This window comes from Pelodiscus sinensis, chromosome 15 (assembly GCF_049634645.1).
Source record: "Pelodiscus sinensis isolate JC-2024 chromosome 15, ASM4963464v1, whole genome shotgun sequence".
NCBI classification, from domain to species: Eukaryota; Metazoa; Chordata; order Testudines; family Trionychidae; genus Pelodiscus; species Pelodiscus sinensis.
This window is the reverse complement of record NC_134725.1, coordinates 15186744-15204939: the sequence shown is the minus strand read 5'-3', so window position 1 is coordinate 15204939 and position 18196 is coordinate 15186744. Positions and strand designations below refer to the sequence as shown.

At 58.8% G+C, this 18196-nt stretch overlaps 1 protein-coding gene across 1 annotated transcript; it reads right to left on the bottom strand.

Moving 5' to 3' along the window:
* Positions 1-195: 195 nt before the first annotated feature.
* Positions 196-11849, bottom strand: LOC142818420 (maestro heat-like repeat-containing protein family member 7). Its single transcript, XM_075897791.1, has 10 exons — positions 11724-11849; positions 11335-11438; positions 10900-11022; positions 10280-10347; positions 7898-8003; positions 7530-7625; positions 7262-7366; positions 6723-6858; positions 6399-6493; positions 196-204 (listed from the first exon to the last, which is right to left on the bottom strand). The coding sequence occupies exons 2-10, from the start codon at positions 11398-11400 to the stop codon at positions 196-198; spliced, it is 804 nt and encodes a 267-aa protein (XP_075753906.1). The 5' UTR covers positions 11401-11438; positions 11724-11849.
* Positions 11850-18196: the final 6347 nt, after the last annotated feature.

Genomic DNA, 18196 nt, shown 5'->3' with positions numbered 1-18196 from the left:
AAAATTTAACAGCACCTGATGGGGCTATCACACAGATTGACGAATTCTTTCTAATTGCCAGTGTAGGGAGCTAGATATTGGAAAAATATATTTTACTTATGGGGCAGCATATTGTCACAATTTTCCCATGTAGCAAAATGTATCTGTTTAAGGTTAGTCCCTCTGATCAAATAATTTCTTAGCAAGAGCTTCTGCCTAGACTATCTGCAGGAAAGCAAATGGCAATATCTCATGGTGCCAAGCTTTCTGCAACCACTGTCATCTAGATTATCACAAGGGATAATTTTGTAGCTATAGCATCTGCCTGTAGACAAGAGATTGAATGGGAGAACTGCAGAGCTAAAACAGAACTCCCTATATCTGCGGCTTAAGGACTATGGAAGAGATTTTTCAAGGTGCCAGGCTAGATCTTTAGAGATCTAGTCTGAAGTCCTGTGCCTGCTGGCTACTCTCTGTTCTTCCCACATAGGGAAGTCTGTTCCACACTGAATGATGGGTAAAAGCTGAAACTCCACCTTGTGGCCTTGTGTTACTTGCTTTTCTACCTGCTCCTCTGACCATGCCACTGAGAAAGAATCATTCCCTTGGAGTCAGACTCATGGGGCAACATCCAGTGGGCGGGTGGAAGAGGATATAATTGGCATGTAGGAACATCTAGCCGTGCTCTGCTCTGAATCGGGCCATTAGTCTGCAGGTGGCCACTGCCAGGCTGTGAGAGGAAGCATCAGTGTATCATTTGGGCAGCACATCTGTTGTGCTTACCAGTATTGCCTCATTGCTTCCCTCTGCTCTCCCACAGGCTGGTCTGTCTCACCTGTTGTCTCTTTTCTTATTCTTAGATTGGAAGCCCCATCGTGGGGCTGGTCTTTGTGTTCTGTGCTTGTACAGAGCCAAACCTACCTGAGCCATGACCTGGGCTCCCATGGCCACAGTAACACACATGAGTGATAATCACAGTGATGCAGCCACCTCTGAAGGACACTCCTGGCTAACAGTCATGGTTGCTCAGAGTGATTGACTGTCAGCTAATTGAAAGACCATTTTAAAAACACTTCGCAAATAACTTCCCACCAATTAGCTTGAGAAGTGACTCATAAATCTCCAACCTACATCAGTATATTGGTGCCTTCTACCTCCTGTCTCTCCTTCCCCCCTGACACTAAGTCTGAATGGGGGATCTGAAAGGATGCAGCTGTTCAAACACCAGGGTGAATGCACCAGCAGACTCTTGAAGACAAACAGGATGTAAACTGTTATTTTATTCCAGAAGCAATTCCTCGTTCCATGAGGCGTACAGCTAGTTCAGATTAGAAGCCTAATCCGAACTAGCTAGTCCGTGCCGCGTGTAGACGCGCGGCACGGGGTCCGAACTAGCCGGCATTTAAAAATGGTGCCGGCCGGCTTCATGGAAATGAAGCCCGGGAAATTCAAATCCCAGGCTTCATTTGCAACTGCAGATGACTACATTACCCCCTCTAGTTCGAATTAGCGGGGTAGTATAGACATACCCTCTCTGAACTGACAAACAGCTGATCGGCTCAATGCGGCAGCCATTTTAATTTAAATGAAGCGACGATTATTTAAACCACCGCTTCATTTTCCTATGCCAGGTAGCCTAATCTGCATGCCTCTGTCACCAGAGGCATATAGTCTAGACATCGCCTGAGAGTGGAGAGGGTGATATGTGAAGTTGGCTTCATGCTATGGCCAGTTGAAAATTTCTTTCTAGATAAACACTCAGGAGAAGCCCAGAGAGGCCACTTTCTCCCAGCTGTTGGCAGTTGTAGGCCCCTATAGCCTGGGCACTGGACACTGCAGATGAAGAGACCCCTGCAGGGGAAGGTCACGTGTAGAGCGATTCTCAGCAGGCCCTCAGCTGCAGAGCTCAGCACTTTGCAAGAACAGTCGCCAACCCCAAGGGAGCCTTGTGACCAGGATCTCTGATGCCCTGGGAATTGGGCTCCTGGCAGTGTATAGCCCAGCCTGGGGAGCACTGGCCTGGTGTTCTGAGGCTGACAGCTGCCTACTGCTGAGCTTCAGCATGGGGAAAAGGAAAATTCTGCCTGATTCTACAGCGATCATGCAGGGAGTCATGGGCTCAGACGGCAGATTTGGGGAGCAGAGGGGTGTGTGGTGATGGCAAAGGTGGCAATTGCCTAGAGCCACAGCAGCTGGAAAGGTATCCGGGGGGGAGCAGACCTGGGACTTGAACCTCAGTCTCCCAGAAGTTCCACAACCAGCCCGCTCTGCTTTGCTAAAGGAGCAGGCGGGACTGTTTGTGCAGGAGGAGGAGCTGGGCTGGCTGGCTGGCTGGGGCAGGCCACAGCAGGGCTCAGCCCTTGGCCTGGCTGAGAGCGAGGAGAGGCCTGCAGGCTGAGGGGCAGTGTGACGGACCGGGCCGTGTCTGGGCACAGCTGAGGGCGTCCGCTCAGGGCGAATTGCTCAAATCCGGGGCTCCTTACAGCCCCCAGACTGGTGACCTCTCCACACAGGCCACAAACTAGTCCCACAGAGCGCTTCAGCTGCCTGCCTGAAGCCTCACGAGCAAAACCCCTCCGGCACCCCAGCAATAGCCATGCCCCCGATGGCCCCGGGCCTCATACACCGGTGGGGGTCCTAGCACCCAATCCCACCTACCCCGAACAAGTTCTGTCTGGTCCCAAGAAACCAGCCACAGATCCCTGGTCAATTTACCCTCTGGATCTTACCCACAAATAACGCTGAGCCAATCCTTTAGCATCTAACACCTAAAGGTTTATTATTACAATAAAGAAAAGCATGAGAGTAAGGTTGTTAAAGGAATAGTATGTTACATGCACCGAATCTCCCAGTTCTCGATGAAGCCTCTAGCAGAGATGTTACAGCTGCTGGTTTAAGAGTTCTTGTTGCACATCCTAGGGTCAGGATGGGTTCACAGGTCTCTCGGGCTCTTCGATCCCTGCACTGCTGCCTCTGGGATGAAGTGCTGAGCTGAGAACCAAGATGGCATCGACCACATGGCCTATTTATTCCTCCTTCCTGGCCTCTTCTTGGCTGCAGGAGATCACCTGGTCCTCAGCCTCTCTCTGCTGGCCGCTCTTAGGTGTCCGCCCTCATGCTTTAGGTGTGTCCTTGGCCCATTCAGTGCCATTGTCTCACAGGGCCTCGCTAATTAGCATGTCCACAGGCCGGGCTCTGCCCAATGCTCAACCACATGCAGAGAAATATTCAGGATCCACACAGACTACAGATTCCTAACTACACACACAGACGTTATACAACCACATAAATAGCTTCCATAGGACTATCAGATAATAAGCTTCTATTCAGCACCCCACATGGCCCCCTTTTCTACCATTTTCTGGGGCCAACACCCCCACCTATGGGTGCAGCAGTGATCTGGCTGCTCCCCTCAAGATCCAGTAATGTGACAGGCAGTGACTGGAGGAGCTGCCTGGGCATAGACTGTAACCCAGGGGCCCACAGTGCAGCAATCATCAGCAGTGTCTGTGTCTCCCCAGCCCCCATTCAGAGCTGAGTACAGGTACCTCCCCAGCCCCCTCCCCACCCCCGTCTCCTGCTCACAGCAGGTCAATAGGGTTCTCCCATTCTTGGGCCTCTGGTTCCCATGCAGCTGCTCCCAACAGGAGTCCCTTGCAGCCCGGCAGGCTGGGGCAGGCCCCATCTCTCCAGCACCAAGGTGATGACGGATACAGACACCAGGAGGAGCGAGACGAGGGTGCAGCCAATGGCCTAGGGGGCAGGAGATGTGGCCGGCCCTGCAAATGGAAAGGACCTGGTAACAGTCGGGTGCAAAGTGGCAAATGGCTCTGCAGTGCCAGCACTAGGCACAGAGCAGCTGCCGTGTAGAGACCTTGTGTGAGTGCCCAGAGGGCTAGATCTACGGGGGATCATGCTACAGGGGGCATGTTCCCCCGACAGGAGGCCGAAGTGACAGAGGCTGTAGGGGACTCTCCTCCCTTTGCCCAGGTGGTGTTGGAGGAGCAGGGAAGGACCCAGGTTTGCTCAGGCTGCACCAGGACTCGGTGCAAAGGCCTGACAGGAGCCAGCAACGGACACAGCAGCCCAGACCCTCTCGCCTCTCCCCAGTATGGCTGGCAGCTCACAGGGGCGACCCCGCCCTGGGCACGAGGCCTTGGCACCGGCTGTGGGCTCAGGAGGGGGCGGACATGGGACATAAGCGATGCCGAAGGGAGGGGTGTGGGCATTAGAGGCCACTACCATTGCCCCGCCCCCTTCCCCGCACCTACCCCTGCCCCTGTTCTGAGGCCACGCCCCCACTCATTCCACTCCCCCCTCCCTCTGCTGCTTGGGCTCCCCCACCCTCACTCAGGTTCGCTGGCCTGAGGCTGGGGTTACGGTGCAGGATGGCTGGGGAGTGGGGCGCGGGAGAGGCTGCGGGTTGCAGGCTCTGGGACAGGTTCAGGGCAGCGATGGGAGTTTGGGTGCAGACTCAGAGGCAGTTAACTGTGGGAGGAGGATCCAACAGGAGGCTGGGGTTTGGGGTGGGGGGTGTCTACCCCAGCTGCCTGAGAGATACTAGACTGACTCTGGTTTCCTTGTGTCTCCCCGGCTGGGCTCTCACTCCCACTTCTCCTCTCAGGGTCCCTGCCGGCTCCCCTGCTCTATCTGAATGCGTCCCTGGCGCCTCCACCCCCCCAAGCCTCACGAATGTGGCCCCGACTGAGACATCTCACTCCCCTGGCACTCCAGCCCCAGCACAGATTAACTCTCCTGGGTTCCAGGGAGAGTGGCATTTGCGGGTCCCTCTCAATCTGAGGGGGGGCCAAAAATGAGGGATCCCCGAACCTCAGTCCTCCCTGTCCCTTCCCCTCACCCCAGTGGGGCTGAAGCGCCAGAGCAGTGAGGTGCCCCAGCTGGGGGCCACCTCAGTGAGGCTTGTGGGTTTTGGAAGAAGGGTTTTTGTATTTTGCTTTTCTCGTGTGTGGTCCCCAACTGGTTTTTCTGGGGGTCAGTGGCCCTGGAGACAAAAAAGGTTCCTCATCCCTGCCTTTAATAAAGGAAACTTTGAAACCCTTTGCGGTAGACAGAAATTAACATTTTACCTTATTTAAAATGAAGTTTCCTAAAGTTAAAACACCTAATCTGTGTAAACATTCAAATTAAACCAGTCACCCAAGCTCCAGCACTAGCACAATGGCTCCGCGTGATGATGCAATGGACGGTGCGCACCCAGGCTCCTACCCTCAGCTCTCTTCTGCACCCAACCGCCCCGTCCCAGACCCCAAACTCCTCGGTAGAAATGTGGCCCTTGACCACTTGCCAAAATGCCCCCCCCCCCATTAAAAATTATTGACAAAGCCTGATCCAAATGTTTTTTGAAACATTCTTTAATCCGAATTTAAATACATTCTATACAATTGGGAGGGTTGGGGGGAGGGGGACGCAGCTGCTGGCTCCTCAGCTCCTTGTGCTCTCACTGGCTGTCTTCCTGCTGCAAGGGAAGCAGAATCCATCACATTCATCCCTGGGGACTCAGGGGTACTGGGCCCCCCCAGCATTTCCACCCTCCTCCCCCCTGCGCTGAGACTTGTTCTGCTCTCTGCTCACCCCCCGTCAGGCCCGCAGGGTGAGCTTCTGACCCACCCAGCAGGGACGTGGGGTGGGGGCAGCATGAGGAAAGGGGCGGGGGACTCCCTGAGGGGATGGAAAGGAGACCCTGGCCCTGCCCCACTCTCCTGCATCTGCTCCGGCTGCTCACCATGTATCCCAGGAGCTGATGGGCCTGCCCATGCAGGGCGTGGGCCAGGACCAGCCCGGCCTGGCTGGGGCGCCTCAGGGGGGAGCGGGCAGCGAGCAGAGCCTTGTCTAAAAAGCAGTTCTCCTGCTCTGGGGTGAAGAGCTGCCCAAAGACCTGAAATCAAGAGCACGGGAGGTTTCAGCTGACGGCCCAGAGCCCGGCCCCAACTCCTGGGGCTAAAACAGCTTCCTCCTTCTGCAAACTCCCTTCCAGACCCTGCACCCAGACGCTCTCCTCACCCTGCACCCTAACCCCTGCCCCAGGTCACACCTTCCTCCTGCCCCCAAGACCCTCCCAGACCTCACCCCCCTCCGCACAACAGAGCAGCCCTAGGCCACTGGCCAACATCTTGGAGCGACCTCCATCAAAAAGTGTTGCCCCCCCCGCCCTGCTTCCCCTTCCATTGGAGATCCGGGGCAAGGTGCGGCGCTGCCCCTAGGCAGCGCCGCCCCTTTGAAACGCCGGGACAGCGTCACAAAGGGGCAGCGCCGCCCTGTCCACGGCTCGAATAGTCGAGGGAAAATGCATCGACCATTCGATCAGCGACTCCCCGCTTCCCACCCCGCGTCCTACCCGCACGAGGGCCCCAGCCAGCCCCCCCTCCGAGCCCTGCCCTGCCCTGGCAGCGCGTCCTTACCTCTCCCACCCTGACGGTGTTGCTATGCGCCAGGACCCATCTCTCCTTATAGTAGTGCCTGCACCACAGGTCCTCTGCCTGGTGGATGTTGAGGCCTGCAAGAGACAAACCAGGGTGATTCTGCTGGCAGGTCTGAGCCCTCCCCCTCCGACGGGTCCCTGCAGGCATCCCTGGGCAAATGGAGGGGCACAGGGGGCAGAAGGGGACCACAGAGGGACGCATCCCCCCTTGGGCCAGTCTGGGGGAAAAGGGCTGGGTCCCCTCCCCCCGCCGCCGGCACCCTCAGGGTGTCCCTGGGGCCCAGGTCCCGGCTGGGTTCCTTACCCCTGTGGTGCAGGAGGAGTCGGTACAGGCTGTGCACCCCCTTCCGGGCCAGCCGGCTGACGTCTTCGGATGGGTCCGAAATAAAAAGGCCCAGCTGGGCCACGTGGTGACCCATCCTCGGCCAGTCGGTGGAGTTCTGCGGGGAGAGAAGAGGGGGGGTCCCTCAGCATCCTGGGGCTGCACGTCCCATGCTAACGGCCGCCGAGGCGGTTCTGAGCTCGGGGACGGACAGAGACACCTCCCGGGGCGGGGCGGGGCGGGGCGGGGCGGGGCGGGGCGGGGCGGGGCCGGCCTTGCGAGGAGACAACCCTGAGCAATGGCCCCGACTGACGGGTCACTCCGGGGGTGGAACAAGGGGATCCACTGACGGCCACTCCCCAGTCTGGGGCCCAGGTGCCCCCCGGAAAGGCCCAGGGTCGCCCCTCCCCGGGGAAAGGAGAACGCGGCCCATTCCCGGCCCATTCCCAGCTCTGCCTCCCGGGGATGCTCCCAGCCCCGCGCCCTGCAGCCCCAGAGCCCCCGGCTCCGAGGTCACTTACCTCAAACCCCGGGAGGGTGGTGGCGACTCCCAGCAGGGCCGTGGTGCTGCCAAGGGCCCTGGCTCGCTCCTGGGGCAGGCGGGACTCCAGCCACGGGCTCAGGTGCTGGGGGGGAAAGAGGCAGGTCAGGACCCGTAGGGAGGCGCCGGTTCTGGGCAGAGCCTGGGGCTCCTCTCAGACTGTGCCCCCCCCCAGCCACTGACACTGCTCCTCTCTCGGCCCCCCGAGGAAGCAGGGACAATGGCCCCGTCCCCCCCACGGGGCTCACCTCCATGATCAGCTGCAGCCTGGCGGTGTCTGGGGACTCGGCGAGGAGGCTTGCCAGTAGGGCCTGGAGGTCGACGGGAAGGGCCCGGATGAACTGCTGCAAGACAAGGGGGAGCCCTGGGTCAGAGGGGGGTTGGGGAATCCAGGCCACCCGCTGGCCCCGGGGTGCAGCCTTGAGCAGGGTCTGAGCCGCCTCGCAGAGCAGGGAGGAGCCCAGGCTGGGCATGGAAGGGACGGGCCCCCAGGGAGAGCAACGGGAAACCTGGAGGGAAGGATCCAAACCTGCAGCTTCTTCTCTCCGTCTGCCCCCACCCCCACTCCTCTCTGGAGCTCCAGCCCAGCCCGGGAGCAGGGCCCGGAGGGACGTACCTGCGTGTGGATGGGCTCCTGCTGCCAGTCCCCAGACACAGTCTGTCCCACGGCCGCCCTCAGCAGGGGGCTCAGGAGCTGGGCCTGTAGGGGAGGCTGCAAGGTGCTGGCAGGAGAGAGGGGCAGAGACTGTTAATTCAGCAGCAGGGCTGTGTCCAGACTCAGGGGTTTTTTCGGGAAAAGTAGCCTTTTTCCGAAAAAACTTCACCTGCGTCTAGACTGCAGCCGCGTTCTTTCGAAATTAAATCGAAAGAACGCGGCTTTTCTTTCCACGGCGGGAAACCTCATTTCACGAGGAAGAACGCCTTCTTTGGAAAGTGCTTCTTTCGAACGAAGGCGTTCTTGAATGGAACTAGGGCTTCTTCGAAAGAGAGCATCCAGACTCACTGGGGGTATGTCTACACTACAATGTTAGTTCGAACTAACGGACGTTAGTTCGAACTAACATTCATAGGCGCTACACTAGCGCTCCGTTAGTTCGAATTTAAATCGAACTAGCGCAGCGCTTAGTTCGAACTAGGAAAACCTCATTTTACGAGGATTAAGCCTAGTTCGAACTTACTAGTTCGAATTAAGGGGTGTGTAGCTCCTTAATTCGAACTAGTGGGAGGCTAGCGCTCCCCAGCTTTCCCTGGTGGCCACTCTGGCCAACACCAGGGAAACTCTATGCCCCCCTCCCGGCCCCGGACCCCTTAAAGGGGCACGGGCTGGCTACGGTGCCCGTGCCAGGTGCAAGCCTGCCAGCACCCAGCCAGCAGACCCTGCACCTGGCACGGCACAGAGCCACCCACCCGATGTCCCCCAGCCCACCCCCTCTTCCCGGGACCAGGCTGGCGGCTCCCGGCAGCTTGCCCGGGACCGCAAGAGGCGGGCACCTTCCTGGGCTAGTGCGGACATCGTGGACCTCGTCCACGATCTCCGCACTAGGCACAGGAAAGTGGCCGTCTAGGGCAGGAGAGCTGCCAGCCTGGCCACCCAGGAGCAGGTGTGCATGAAAATCAAGGTGGTCCACTGAGACCCCCGACCCTGAGCCCTGAGCTTACAATGGCCGTCCTGGGTCAGACCAAAGGTCCATCTAGCCCAGTAGCCTGTCTGCCGACAGCAGCCAACCCTAGGGACCCTGGAGGGGATGGACCGAAGACAGTGACCAAGCCATTTGTCTCGTGCCATCCCTCTCCAGCCTTGCACAAACTTTGGGCAGGGACACCACTCCTACCCCCTGGCTAAGACTACTCCATGGACCCAACCTCCATGACTTGATCTCACTTCCCTTTAAACTCTGTTCTAGTTGTAGCCTTCACAGCCTCCTGCAGCAAGGAGTTGCACAGGTTAACTATTTGCTTTGTGAAGAACAACTGTCTCTTACTAGTTTGAAGCCTGCTACCCATTCCTTTCCTTTGGTGTCTTCTAGTCCTTCTTTATGGGAACTCATGAAGAACTTTTCTGAATGCACCCTCTCCACCCAACCCCTGCTTTTAGAGACCTCTATCCTGTCCCCCCTCCATCTCCTCTTTTCTAAGCTGAACAGTCCCAGTCTCTGTAGCCTCTCTTCATCTGGGACCTGTTCCCAACCCCTGATCATGTTAGTTGCCCTCCCCTCTCCCAGCCTTTCTCTTCCCCTCTCCCACCTCCTTTTCCCAGTCTCCCCCAGTTTTGTTCAATAAAGACAGAGTCAATGTTGGAAGACACATTATCTTTATTTTGTACATCAATAAGAAGGGGGGCTAGGGAAGGGTAAGTGGAAGGAGGTGAGGGAGGAATGGGGCACGAGCCCCCAATGGTGAGGACTGGGCTGGCTCTGCGGGCTTCTGGGGATGGAAGCTCTCCTGCAGCCCCCCGATTGCCCCCTCTCCCCAGATGGCAGCCTGCGGCAAGTGCAGCCGGGCTGATGGCCGAGTGGTGTGATGTGCCCAGTGTGGGTACTCCGGGCAATCCAAGCCAGGACTGCTTTGCAAGCAGGGCACCCCTGAGAACTGTCTGTCCGGGGTGGGGGTCGGGTCCCTTTAAGCGCAGCCCTCGGCTAGCCTGAGACAGCATCTCCACGCTCTAAGTCCTCCTCTGATGCCCTGCCGGCACTGCTTCCGGCCATCCTTAAGCCCTGTTCAGGGTCCACTCAATGTGGACATGCTAGTTCGAATTAGCAAAACACTAATTCGAACTAGTTTTTAGTTCTAGATGCGTTAGTTCGAATTAGCTTAGTTCGAATTAACTAATTTGAACTAAGTTAGTTCGAACTAACTCTGTAGTGTAGACATACCCTGGGTGCTCTCTTTCGAAAGAGGCTTGCAGTCTAGACATAGCCCAGGAGACAGAGACATTCCCACTCCCTGGTCAGGGGATCTGCTCTGGGGGGGAGTTGGCGGGGGGGGGGGGGGTCGGTACCTGAGGCTGCAGGCGGCGTTGAGGCAGTCGGCCAAGACCAGTGGGGGGGGGGAGTCCTCCATGATCTCCTGTGAGACCCAAGGAGACAAAGGGGCGTGTGAGGCTGGGGCCCCCAAGAGACGCTCACACGGCCAGCGCCCCCACCCAGCAGGATCCAACCCCACTGCCTCCCGCTGGCCTGTAGCCCCCCTGCCTGGCACAGGGCCCCTCCCAGCACCCCCCTCCCAAACCGGGACCAGCTCAATCCTTGTCCCCAGGCTGTCTCCTGCCCCTCACTACCCTGGTGACCAGCCTCTGAACCTCCTCATCCCTGCTCCCCAGGCGCATCCTCAGCAGCCCGCTCTGCTAACCTTCCAGCTCCCCCCCCATGGCCCGGGGAGACCCCTCCCTGTTCCGAATCCCCCTCCCTGTGCAGCACCCCAGACCTGCCCCATTTCTGTGTCCCTCCCTCCTCCAGCATCCCCACCCACCCTCCCCATGTCCACCTCCCCCTCCCCCTCCAGCACTCCTGGCCCCGCCCATCCCATTTCCAGCACCCCCACCCGCCGCCATGGCCCAGGCAGACCCCTGTCCACCCCACGTATCCCCTCCCCTCCTCCCGGCCGCCGCCACTCGCTCACCACGATCCTGGCCATCATGGTGTCCTTGCAGCAGCGCGGCGCCAGGGTGTCCTCGCCCCTTTGGAGGGCGGCGAGGCAGGCGGGGGGGACGGCCAGGAGGAACCGCTGCAGGGCGGCTGGGCTCTGCACCCCAGAGAGAGTCTGTGAGCCTGGGGCCTTCCTGCCCCCCACGGACAGCTGCAGGGCTCAGGCCTCCCAGGAGTGGAGGTGGGAGCTGCCGGTTGTCCAAGCACCCACACTCCCCCCCCAACTGCTGCCTCAGGCTTCTGGGGGCCCAGCTGGTGCATGACAAGAGACCTCAGCTTGGGGGGCCCAGGTCATGCAGGAGAAGGGGCCCCAGGGGGATCCCCAGGGACAAGCCCCTCCCGGAGGGGGGGATGTGCTGGGAAGGGGCCGGACAATCTCGGGTCCCCCCCGTGTGGAGAAGGTTCCTACCGTGTCCCGGGTGTGGAGCTGCTCTTCAATATCATAGATGGCCCCTTCCTCCACCCGGGAGTCCATCCGCTCCTGGCAGAGCTCCGCCGAGGCGCAGGGGGGCTCTGTGTGGGAGGGAAGGGACCAAGGTGACTCCAGCGGCCAGCAGGGGTCACGCGCCCCCATGTCAGGGACCCAGGGCAGGTTGGGCCCCACACGCCCCTCGCAGGGACCCATCCCCCTTCCACCCTCACATCTGCCAACGCCCTCAGCAGAGCCCCCACCAGGAACAAGAGAGCCAAGCAGCAGCTCCCGCCCCCATCCATTGCCCTGGCTGCGGGGCAGACACTGGGGCTGCCCCCCCGTGTACTGGGTGAGCCCCTGGGCCCAGCATGTTCACGGCCCCTCACCTGGGTCTGAGCGGCTGCAGGAGGTGGCCCGGCTGCAGCTGGAGGCCCAGGCGCTGCTGCTCACTGAGCTGGACCCACAGCTGCAGGGGCTGGTGCGGAGAGGCTGGGAGCTCCCGGAGACTGGCAGGTCCCCGGGCACCGGGCAGGGCGATGCCCCCTGGTGGTAATGGGGGCTGGGCTCCTGGGGCAGGTGTTTCTCTCCACAGAGGAGGCCCCAGAGCCACCCTACCCGGCTGCCCCGCTGGGCTGGGTCCCGCCTTCCCAGCCGCCTCTGGAGCCAGGTCCGGAGGGGCCTGGCCGGTGGGCGAGTCGCCCCGAGCTGGTGGGATTCAGCTTCCCCGCCCGCGGGGACGGAGGAGCTGCTTCCCACCGGCCCTGGGGCCATCTTCAGGGCTTTCCGGAACCACAGCCTGATGTGTTTGGCCATGCTGCAAATGAGGGGAGCAAAGGGGAGCTTGGGGCGCAGCCTGCAGAGCGAAATCCAGGGGTTCCAGCGCCCCAGAGCGACTGCCCCCAGCCCCCAAATGGCCCCTTGCTTATCGGCTCGGTCTTGCACAGGCACTTCTGGCCCTTGACCGAGGGCTGGGCCTGCCTGGAACCCAGCCGGCCCCGGGCGGGATCCAAACCCCTGGGGGCTCTTACCTTCTGCAAAACGCTGTCCGGATGTGGAACTCACAGAGGACAAAGCAACTGTGAGCAGGAGACGCACCAGAGCTAAAGCAACCGGGGGTCTCCAAAGTCCCCTGGGCCCGCCCCCCCTTTTTCTCAGCCTGAGATGTGGGTTCCTCTGTGAGGTCACCACCTCCCCACCTGCCCTTTGCCTGATCTGCTGAGGGCTGCCCAAAGCCCCTGTGAGGTCACTGCCCCCCCCACCTCATCCTGCCAGGCAAATGTCCTGCCTCTGGCCACCCCTCTGGGAAGTTGGAGCCATTCCTAGGGGTCCCCCCCACTCCCTGACTGGGCATCCTGCAGCCAGCAGCTCCAGTAGCCCCATAGGCTGCTCCCTGCCCTACACTGCAGGCTTCTTGCACAAGAACTGTTTCACACCGGAGTTCTTGCGCAAAAGGTCTCGTGCAAGAGCACCTCCACCCTGCCATGTGCTTTTGCACAAGAGTGTCCATGGCATTGTGAACGCTTTCTTGTGCAAGAAAGCTCTGATGACCATTTTAGCCATAAAAGTGTCTTGCTCAAGAAGCCCCTGGTGCCCGTCCACGCTGCCTTCTTGCACACCAGCTCTTGCACAAAAGGGGCTTATTCCTCGTGGGGAGAGGAATAACTCCTGTGCAAGAAGCCCTCTTTTCTGATGCTTTACTGCAAATTTACTTGCACAAGAATTCACGTGCAGTGTAGACGCGCCACAAGTTTTTGCACAAGAACAGTTGTTCTTGAGCAAAATGCCTGCAGTGCAGACGTGGCCTTGGTGTCACCCAGCACTGGACTTCCTGGCCAGGAGCAAGAGTTAGAGCCTCCCACTCGCCCCGCTGCCTCTCACGGGCTCCCGTCCGGCCCCAGCCCTGGGCTTTGCCCTAGCGCATCCCAGCAAGGCCTCTGGCCTGCACTAGACCCATTGACATGTGGAGAATCCACCACTGCCCTGGGGCGCTTTTGTCTATGGGACTCGGACTCACAGCTGAGCATGGAGCCTGATTTCTCCCAGGACTTGGGCTCTTTCCTGGCCAGGCCCTGGAACTGGTTCCACCTTTGTCTGCCAGGGACCGATACTGTTTCTCCTGGAGGCTCTAGTCCCCCTGGGTATGTATTTCTACACTACCCCGCTAGTTTGAACTAGCGGGGTAATGTATGCATACCGAACTTGCTAATGAAGCCCGGGATTTGAATTTCCCGGGCTTCATTAGCATAAAGCCGGCGCCGCCATTTTTAAAAGCCGGCTAGTGCGAACCCCGTGCCGCGCGGCTACACGCGGCACGGGCTAGATAGTTCGGACTACGTAGCCATTCCGAACTATCTGTACTCCTCGTTCCACGGCACGGGGTTCGCACTAGCCGGCTTTTAAAAATGGCGGCGCCGGCTTTATGCTAATGAAGCCCGGGAAATTCAAATCCCGGGCTTCATTAGCAAGTTCGGTATGCATACATTACCCCCCTAGTGCGAACTAGCGGGGTAGTGTAGACATACCCCCTGAGACTCACTGGTGCTGGCTCACCCCCTGTCCTGCTCGTGGCTCCGTTGTCCTCCTCCCCGCAGCCCGCCCCAGCTCTAAATGCTGCTCACATCAGTTCCCCTTCCCTGTGGCCAGGCCCTGCAGGTCTCTAGGAGCTGGTTTGCTGCCCTCAGCCCTGCAGTAGCCTGCTCCCCAGTTTGCAGCCCCTCCCATCATGTGTGGGGTCTCCTGGTACCGGAGGGAGGACGGGGGCAGACCAGGAAGGTTAATTTGATGTTGCAGCGGCAGGAAAAGGGGGGGTGGCGCAGAGGAGCTGTCAGTACATTATCCCAATACGCCATCCCAGTGCAGGCGTCGCACTCAGCTCTACCTGCAGAGGAGTCTCTATCTGCGGTGAGCAGAAAGGGGATCTAGGACACACACACAAGTAGCCCCAGAACCACGCAGGAGCAGAGTCGTTCTGCGAAAGGGAGAGGTTTATTGGGTCCGCGAGGGCGGCCGTAGGGGGGTGTGGTGTGTGTGCCACTCATCTCCGTCTGGGCAGCGGCACCTGTCGGGCTCAGAACTGGGCACAGGACCCGACCACGGCACCATCGATCTCCAGTGTATCGATCTGCTGGAAGCCGCGGCAGAGCTGAATTGCAGAACGGCTGCCCATTGGCAAAGACCTTGAAATGCTGGTTCCTGCAGCCGATGGAGAGGAACCCACTCCTCCTGGGGGGAGGAGCAGCCAAGAGAGGGACCCACTCAGACCGGTCTGGCAGCGTGACGTAGTGGAACCAGCGCTGCCTAGGTAGGGTTTTACCTCCCCCCAGTCTGCTTCTGAGACCGAGTTTCCCCCTCTGCCCCATGGGCTAACAACAAGGCACTTTACAATCATTCTCTGTGTCATCGGCATTGTATGAAGGGGGAAACTGAGGCATGGAGCGGCATCTGATTTATATAGCTCAAGCCAGTCCCCACCCCTCTCGGTCTGCAGGAAAAGAAGCCAAGTGCTCTTGTTCCCACTACTCCTCCATTCCCCTGCTTCCACCTGATGTCAAATACACAAAGCTCACTACTTCTTCTTTCCTGCACTTAAGCCAAGCAGATCAGGATGGGGAGGAGACATGAGGGAGCCCCCAGGCTCTCGCTCTTTCTCGCACATACACACACATATATTACTTTAGAAAATGCCAGGTGTGAGCTAGAGGAGAATCTCCATTAACTGTTAGCACTATAGGGCATATGATACATACATACAGCATTTACAGTCCATCCAGCAGAGGGCAACAATACACCCCGCACACATGTAGCTCCCCCTCCTTTTCCAAATGCCCCAAGATTTAAACTACTGGAGACTACCCATTAGCTGTTAGTTGTATAGGAACTATGGGTATGTCTACACTACAAAGTTAATTCGAACTAACAGCCGTTAGTTGGAATTAACTTTCATAGGTGCTACACATACAAACCGCTAGTTTGGACTTAATTCGAACTAGGTAAACCTCATTCTACCAGGAGTAACGCCAAATTCGAATTCAGTAGTTGGAATTAAGGGCTGTGTAGCCACTTAATTCGAAGTAGCTGGAGGCCAGCCTTCCCCAGGTTCCCCTGGTGGCTGCTCTGGGCCAAACCAGGAAAACTCCTCTCCTCTCCCCAGCCCTGGGGCCCTTAAAGGGGTAGACTCTGGCCAGACGGCACTTGCCAGAGCCAGCCCTGCCAGCAGTCTCTGCCCCGAACCAGCGGCTGCAGGATGAGCCAGGCGACCAGTGCCAGCGAGCCGTCCCCCCGCCCAGTCCCCCAGCACCCAGGGGCCAGCCAGGGGCCGTAGATGGCGCGCACCCTCCTGGTCTAGTGTGGAGGTCATGGACCTCACTGAGGTTTGGGAGCAGGCCCCCAGCGTCCATGATCTCTGTACTAGGAGGAGGAACGTGGCCGTCTACGGGCGCATAGCGGCCGCCATGGCCCGAAAGGGACACAGGCCACCCAGGAGCAGGTGCACCTGAAAGTAAAACAGCTGCGGCAGGCGTACGCCAGGGCCACCAGGGGCGGCGCCGCAGCAGGGGCTGCCACCTGCCCCTACTTCCCTGCCCTCGACCGACTCTTGGGAGGCGGGGCGGTCCGTGCCAGCCCGGGAGGCAGCGAGCCGGGACTGGAGGGCCCTGACCTGGGCACACCGGAGGGGCCACCACAAGGAGTTCCAGCACTGGAGTCGGCAGGGTCATCCAGGGAGACCGTACCGGGGAAGTAGTTCCAATTAAGTAGTTCGGGGGAGGAGGCGGGAGGGAGACCAGGGGCCGCGCACGTGGGCCATGCCTCCCACGGATCACACAGACACCTGTGCACGTGCAAGCACATGCCATGCCACGCTCCAGCTGCGTGACACCCAGGGGCCGTGGCCCAATAGGCACATGCATGTCTGAAGAGACCTGACATGCTCCTGACCCTGGGGCGGGACCCAGCAGGATGCTTTCCCTCCACACGTCTCCTCTACATGGAGGCAGGGGACATCTCCCCCCCCCGCCCGCCCACCGCCCCGGCCACACTATACATGGCACAGGGACATGCGTGCGGTCTTGGGGCAGCTCCCAGTCCCGGGGAGAGCCAGACATCCTGACCATGGCCTCTGTACAAGCACAGCGGCTCTGACGGTGCAGGGCATGGTCGCCCTCACGTTGCGGGGCGGGGGGAGGGGGCTGGGCATCATCTTCTGTGTCCCCAGGGAGAAGTGACCACTCTCTTTCTCTACAGCTGCACCAGCTGCTCCTGCAGGGCGCACCACCCCACCCGGGACATGCTCCCGCACCCATGGCCTGCTCCGGTCCGCCACCACAGAGCAGGAGTACTGGGACCAGCACCTGGGGTCCTTGCGAGCCCTGCACCACACCGTCAAGGCCTGGATGTGGGAAGACCTGCAGCTCTGCCAGGAGCAGCTGGCTGAGGACCGAGCCAGAAATGCAAATCTGCAGGCCCTGCTGCAGAGCATGGTGCCCTGTGCTGATCCTGCGCCTGCTGCCCCCCCAACAACTGTCCCTCCTCCCACTCCTGCCCCCCTCCCACCTCTTCCTCCTCAACCCCCACACCCTCCTCCTCCTCAATGTCCACACCCCCCACCTCAACCTCTGCACCCTCCACCCCATTTCCCCGGGGACGCCAAGGCCCCCTCCCTTGCCGTGCTGGGAGGCGGTTGGCCCGGCGACACCCCCACCCCGATCCCTGAGTTTCCCCTCCCCCTCTTTCCCCTTGCTTTCCCCTTCCAGCTCCCTCCTCCCAGTTTTCCCCCTCCCCTCTCCCACACTCTCTCCTGCCCTTTCCTGCCTCCTTTCCCCCGTCTCCCCACAGTTTTATTTCCCCTTCCCCAGTTTTGTTAAATAAAGAGAGTTTGTATTTTTGAACACACGTGTCCTTTATTTTTTTACATCAGGAAGGGGGGCTAGGGAGGGGTAAGTGGAAGGAGGTGAGGGAGGAATGGGGCATGAGCCCCCGATGGGGAGGACTAGGGTAGCTCTGCAGGCTCCTTGGGGTGGAAGCTCTCCTGCAGGGCCTCCTGGATCCTGACAGTCCCCCGATTGAATTCAAATTAGCTTTTAGGTCTAGATACACTTGTTCAAATTAACTTAGTTCGAATTAGTGCTGTAGTGTAGACATTCCCATTAATGACACACTCTTGCAGTTCTGATGCCATGCAACAGAGGGCAACAGACTGCACCAAAAACGTTGCGTATGAAAAAAAAAGCTTATTGAAGTTTTTCTACAATATTTTACCAACTTTTTTAAAGCACAAATCGTTTAATTTAAGTTAAATCTTTGCCCTCAAACACTTCACGTGCAATGATCTTGGGCATTCCACACAATAATTTAGCATTGAAAGGCGATCTTTTCCTGTGCTTTTGCATCCAAATCCAAACTGGCAGGAAAATGTCTATTTGAAACTAAACCTCACACAAGCCATTTGTGCTTCTAACTGACCGTTCTGTCTCCTTTCATTTGCAAAAAACTCAAAACAAAGGAAAATGTCAAATAGAAGCCCAGGTGGGATGATACGTCTGGTGCCTCCTGCCACAGCAACCCCCCACCCAGTGAGTGCAGAGGAGGCAATAACTCACTGGCTGCCGGGTTACGACAGGGGCAGGGAATTCCAGAAGAAACTCGCCCAGCAGAAGGGTTTGGCATTCCCCCTCGGAAAGAGCCACTTTCCTGCCCTGAAAAGACATTTCCAGGCTCAGTCATGCTGGGCGAAGCCCAGGAAAGGGGCATGGAGACAAAGCATATCATTGGACAAGCCCGCCCCCCCCTGTTGTGTCATCATATTTCCTTTGGCATCCGTTGCCATGTGTGACGGACCGGACCGGGCCGTGTCTGGGCACAG

Bases quoted from the DNA above. Each gene is read 5' to 3' on its own strand.
- LOC142818420 (XM_075897791.1), bottom strand. From the start codon at position 11,400: ATGGACTCCCGGGTGGAGGAAGGGGCCATCTATGATATTGAAGAGCAG. The intron at 7,626-7,897 runs GTACGTCCCTCC...CTTGTCTTGCAG, and splicing joins AGGAGCCCATCCACACGCAG to CAGTTCATCCGGGCCCTTCC. The intron at 6,859-7,261 runs GTAAGTGACCTC...CTCTCCCCGCAG, and splicing joins CCACCCTCCCGGGGTTTGAG to AACTCCACCGACTGGCCGAG.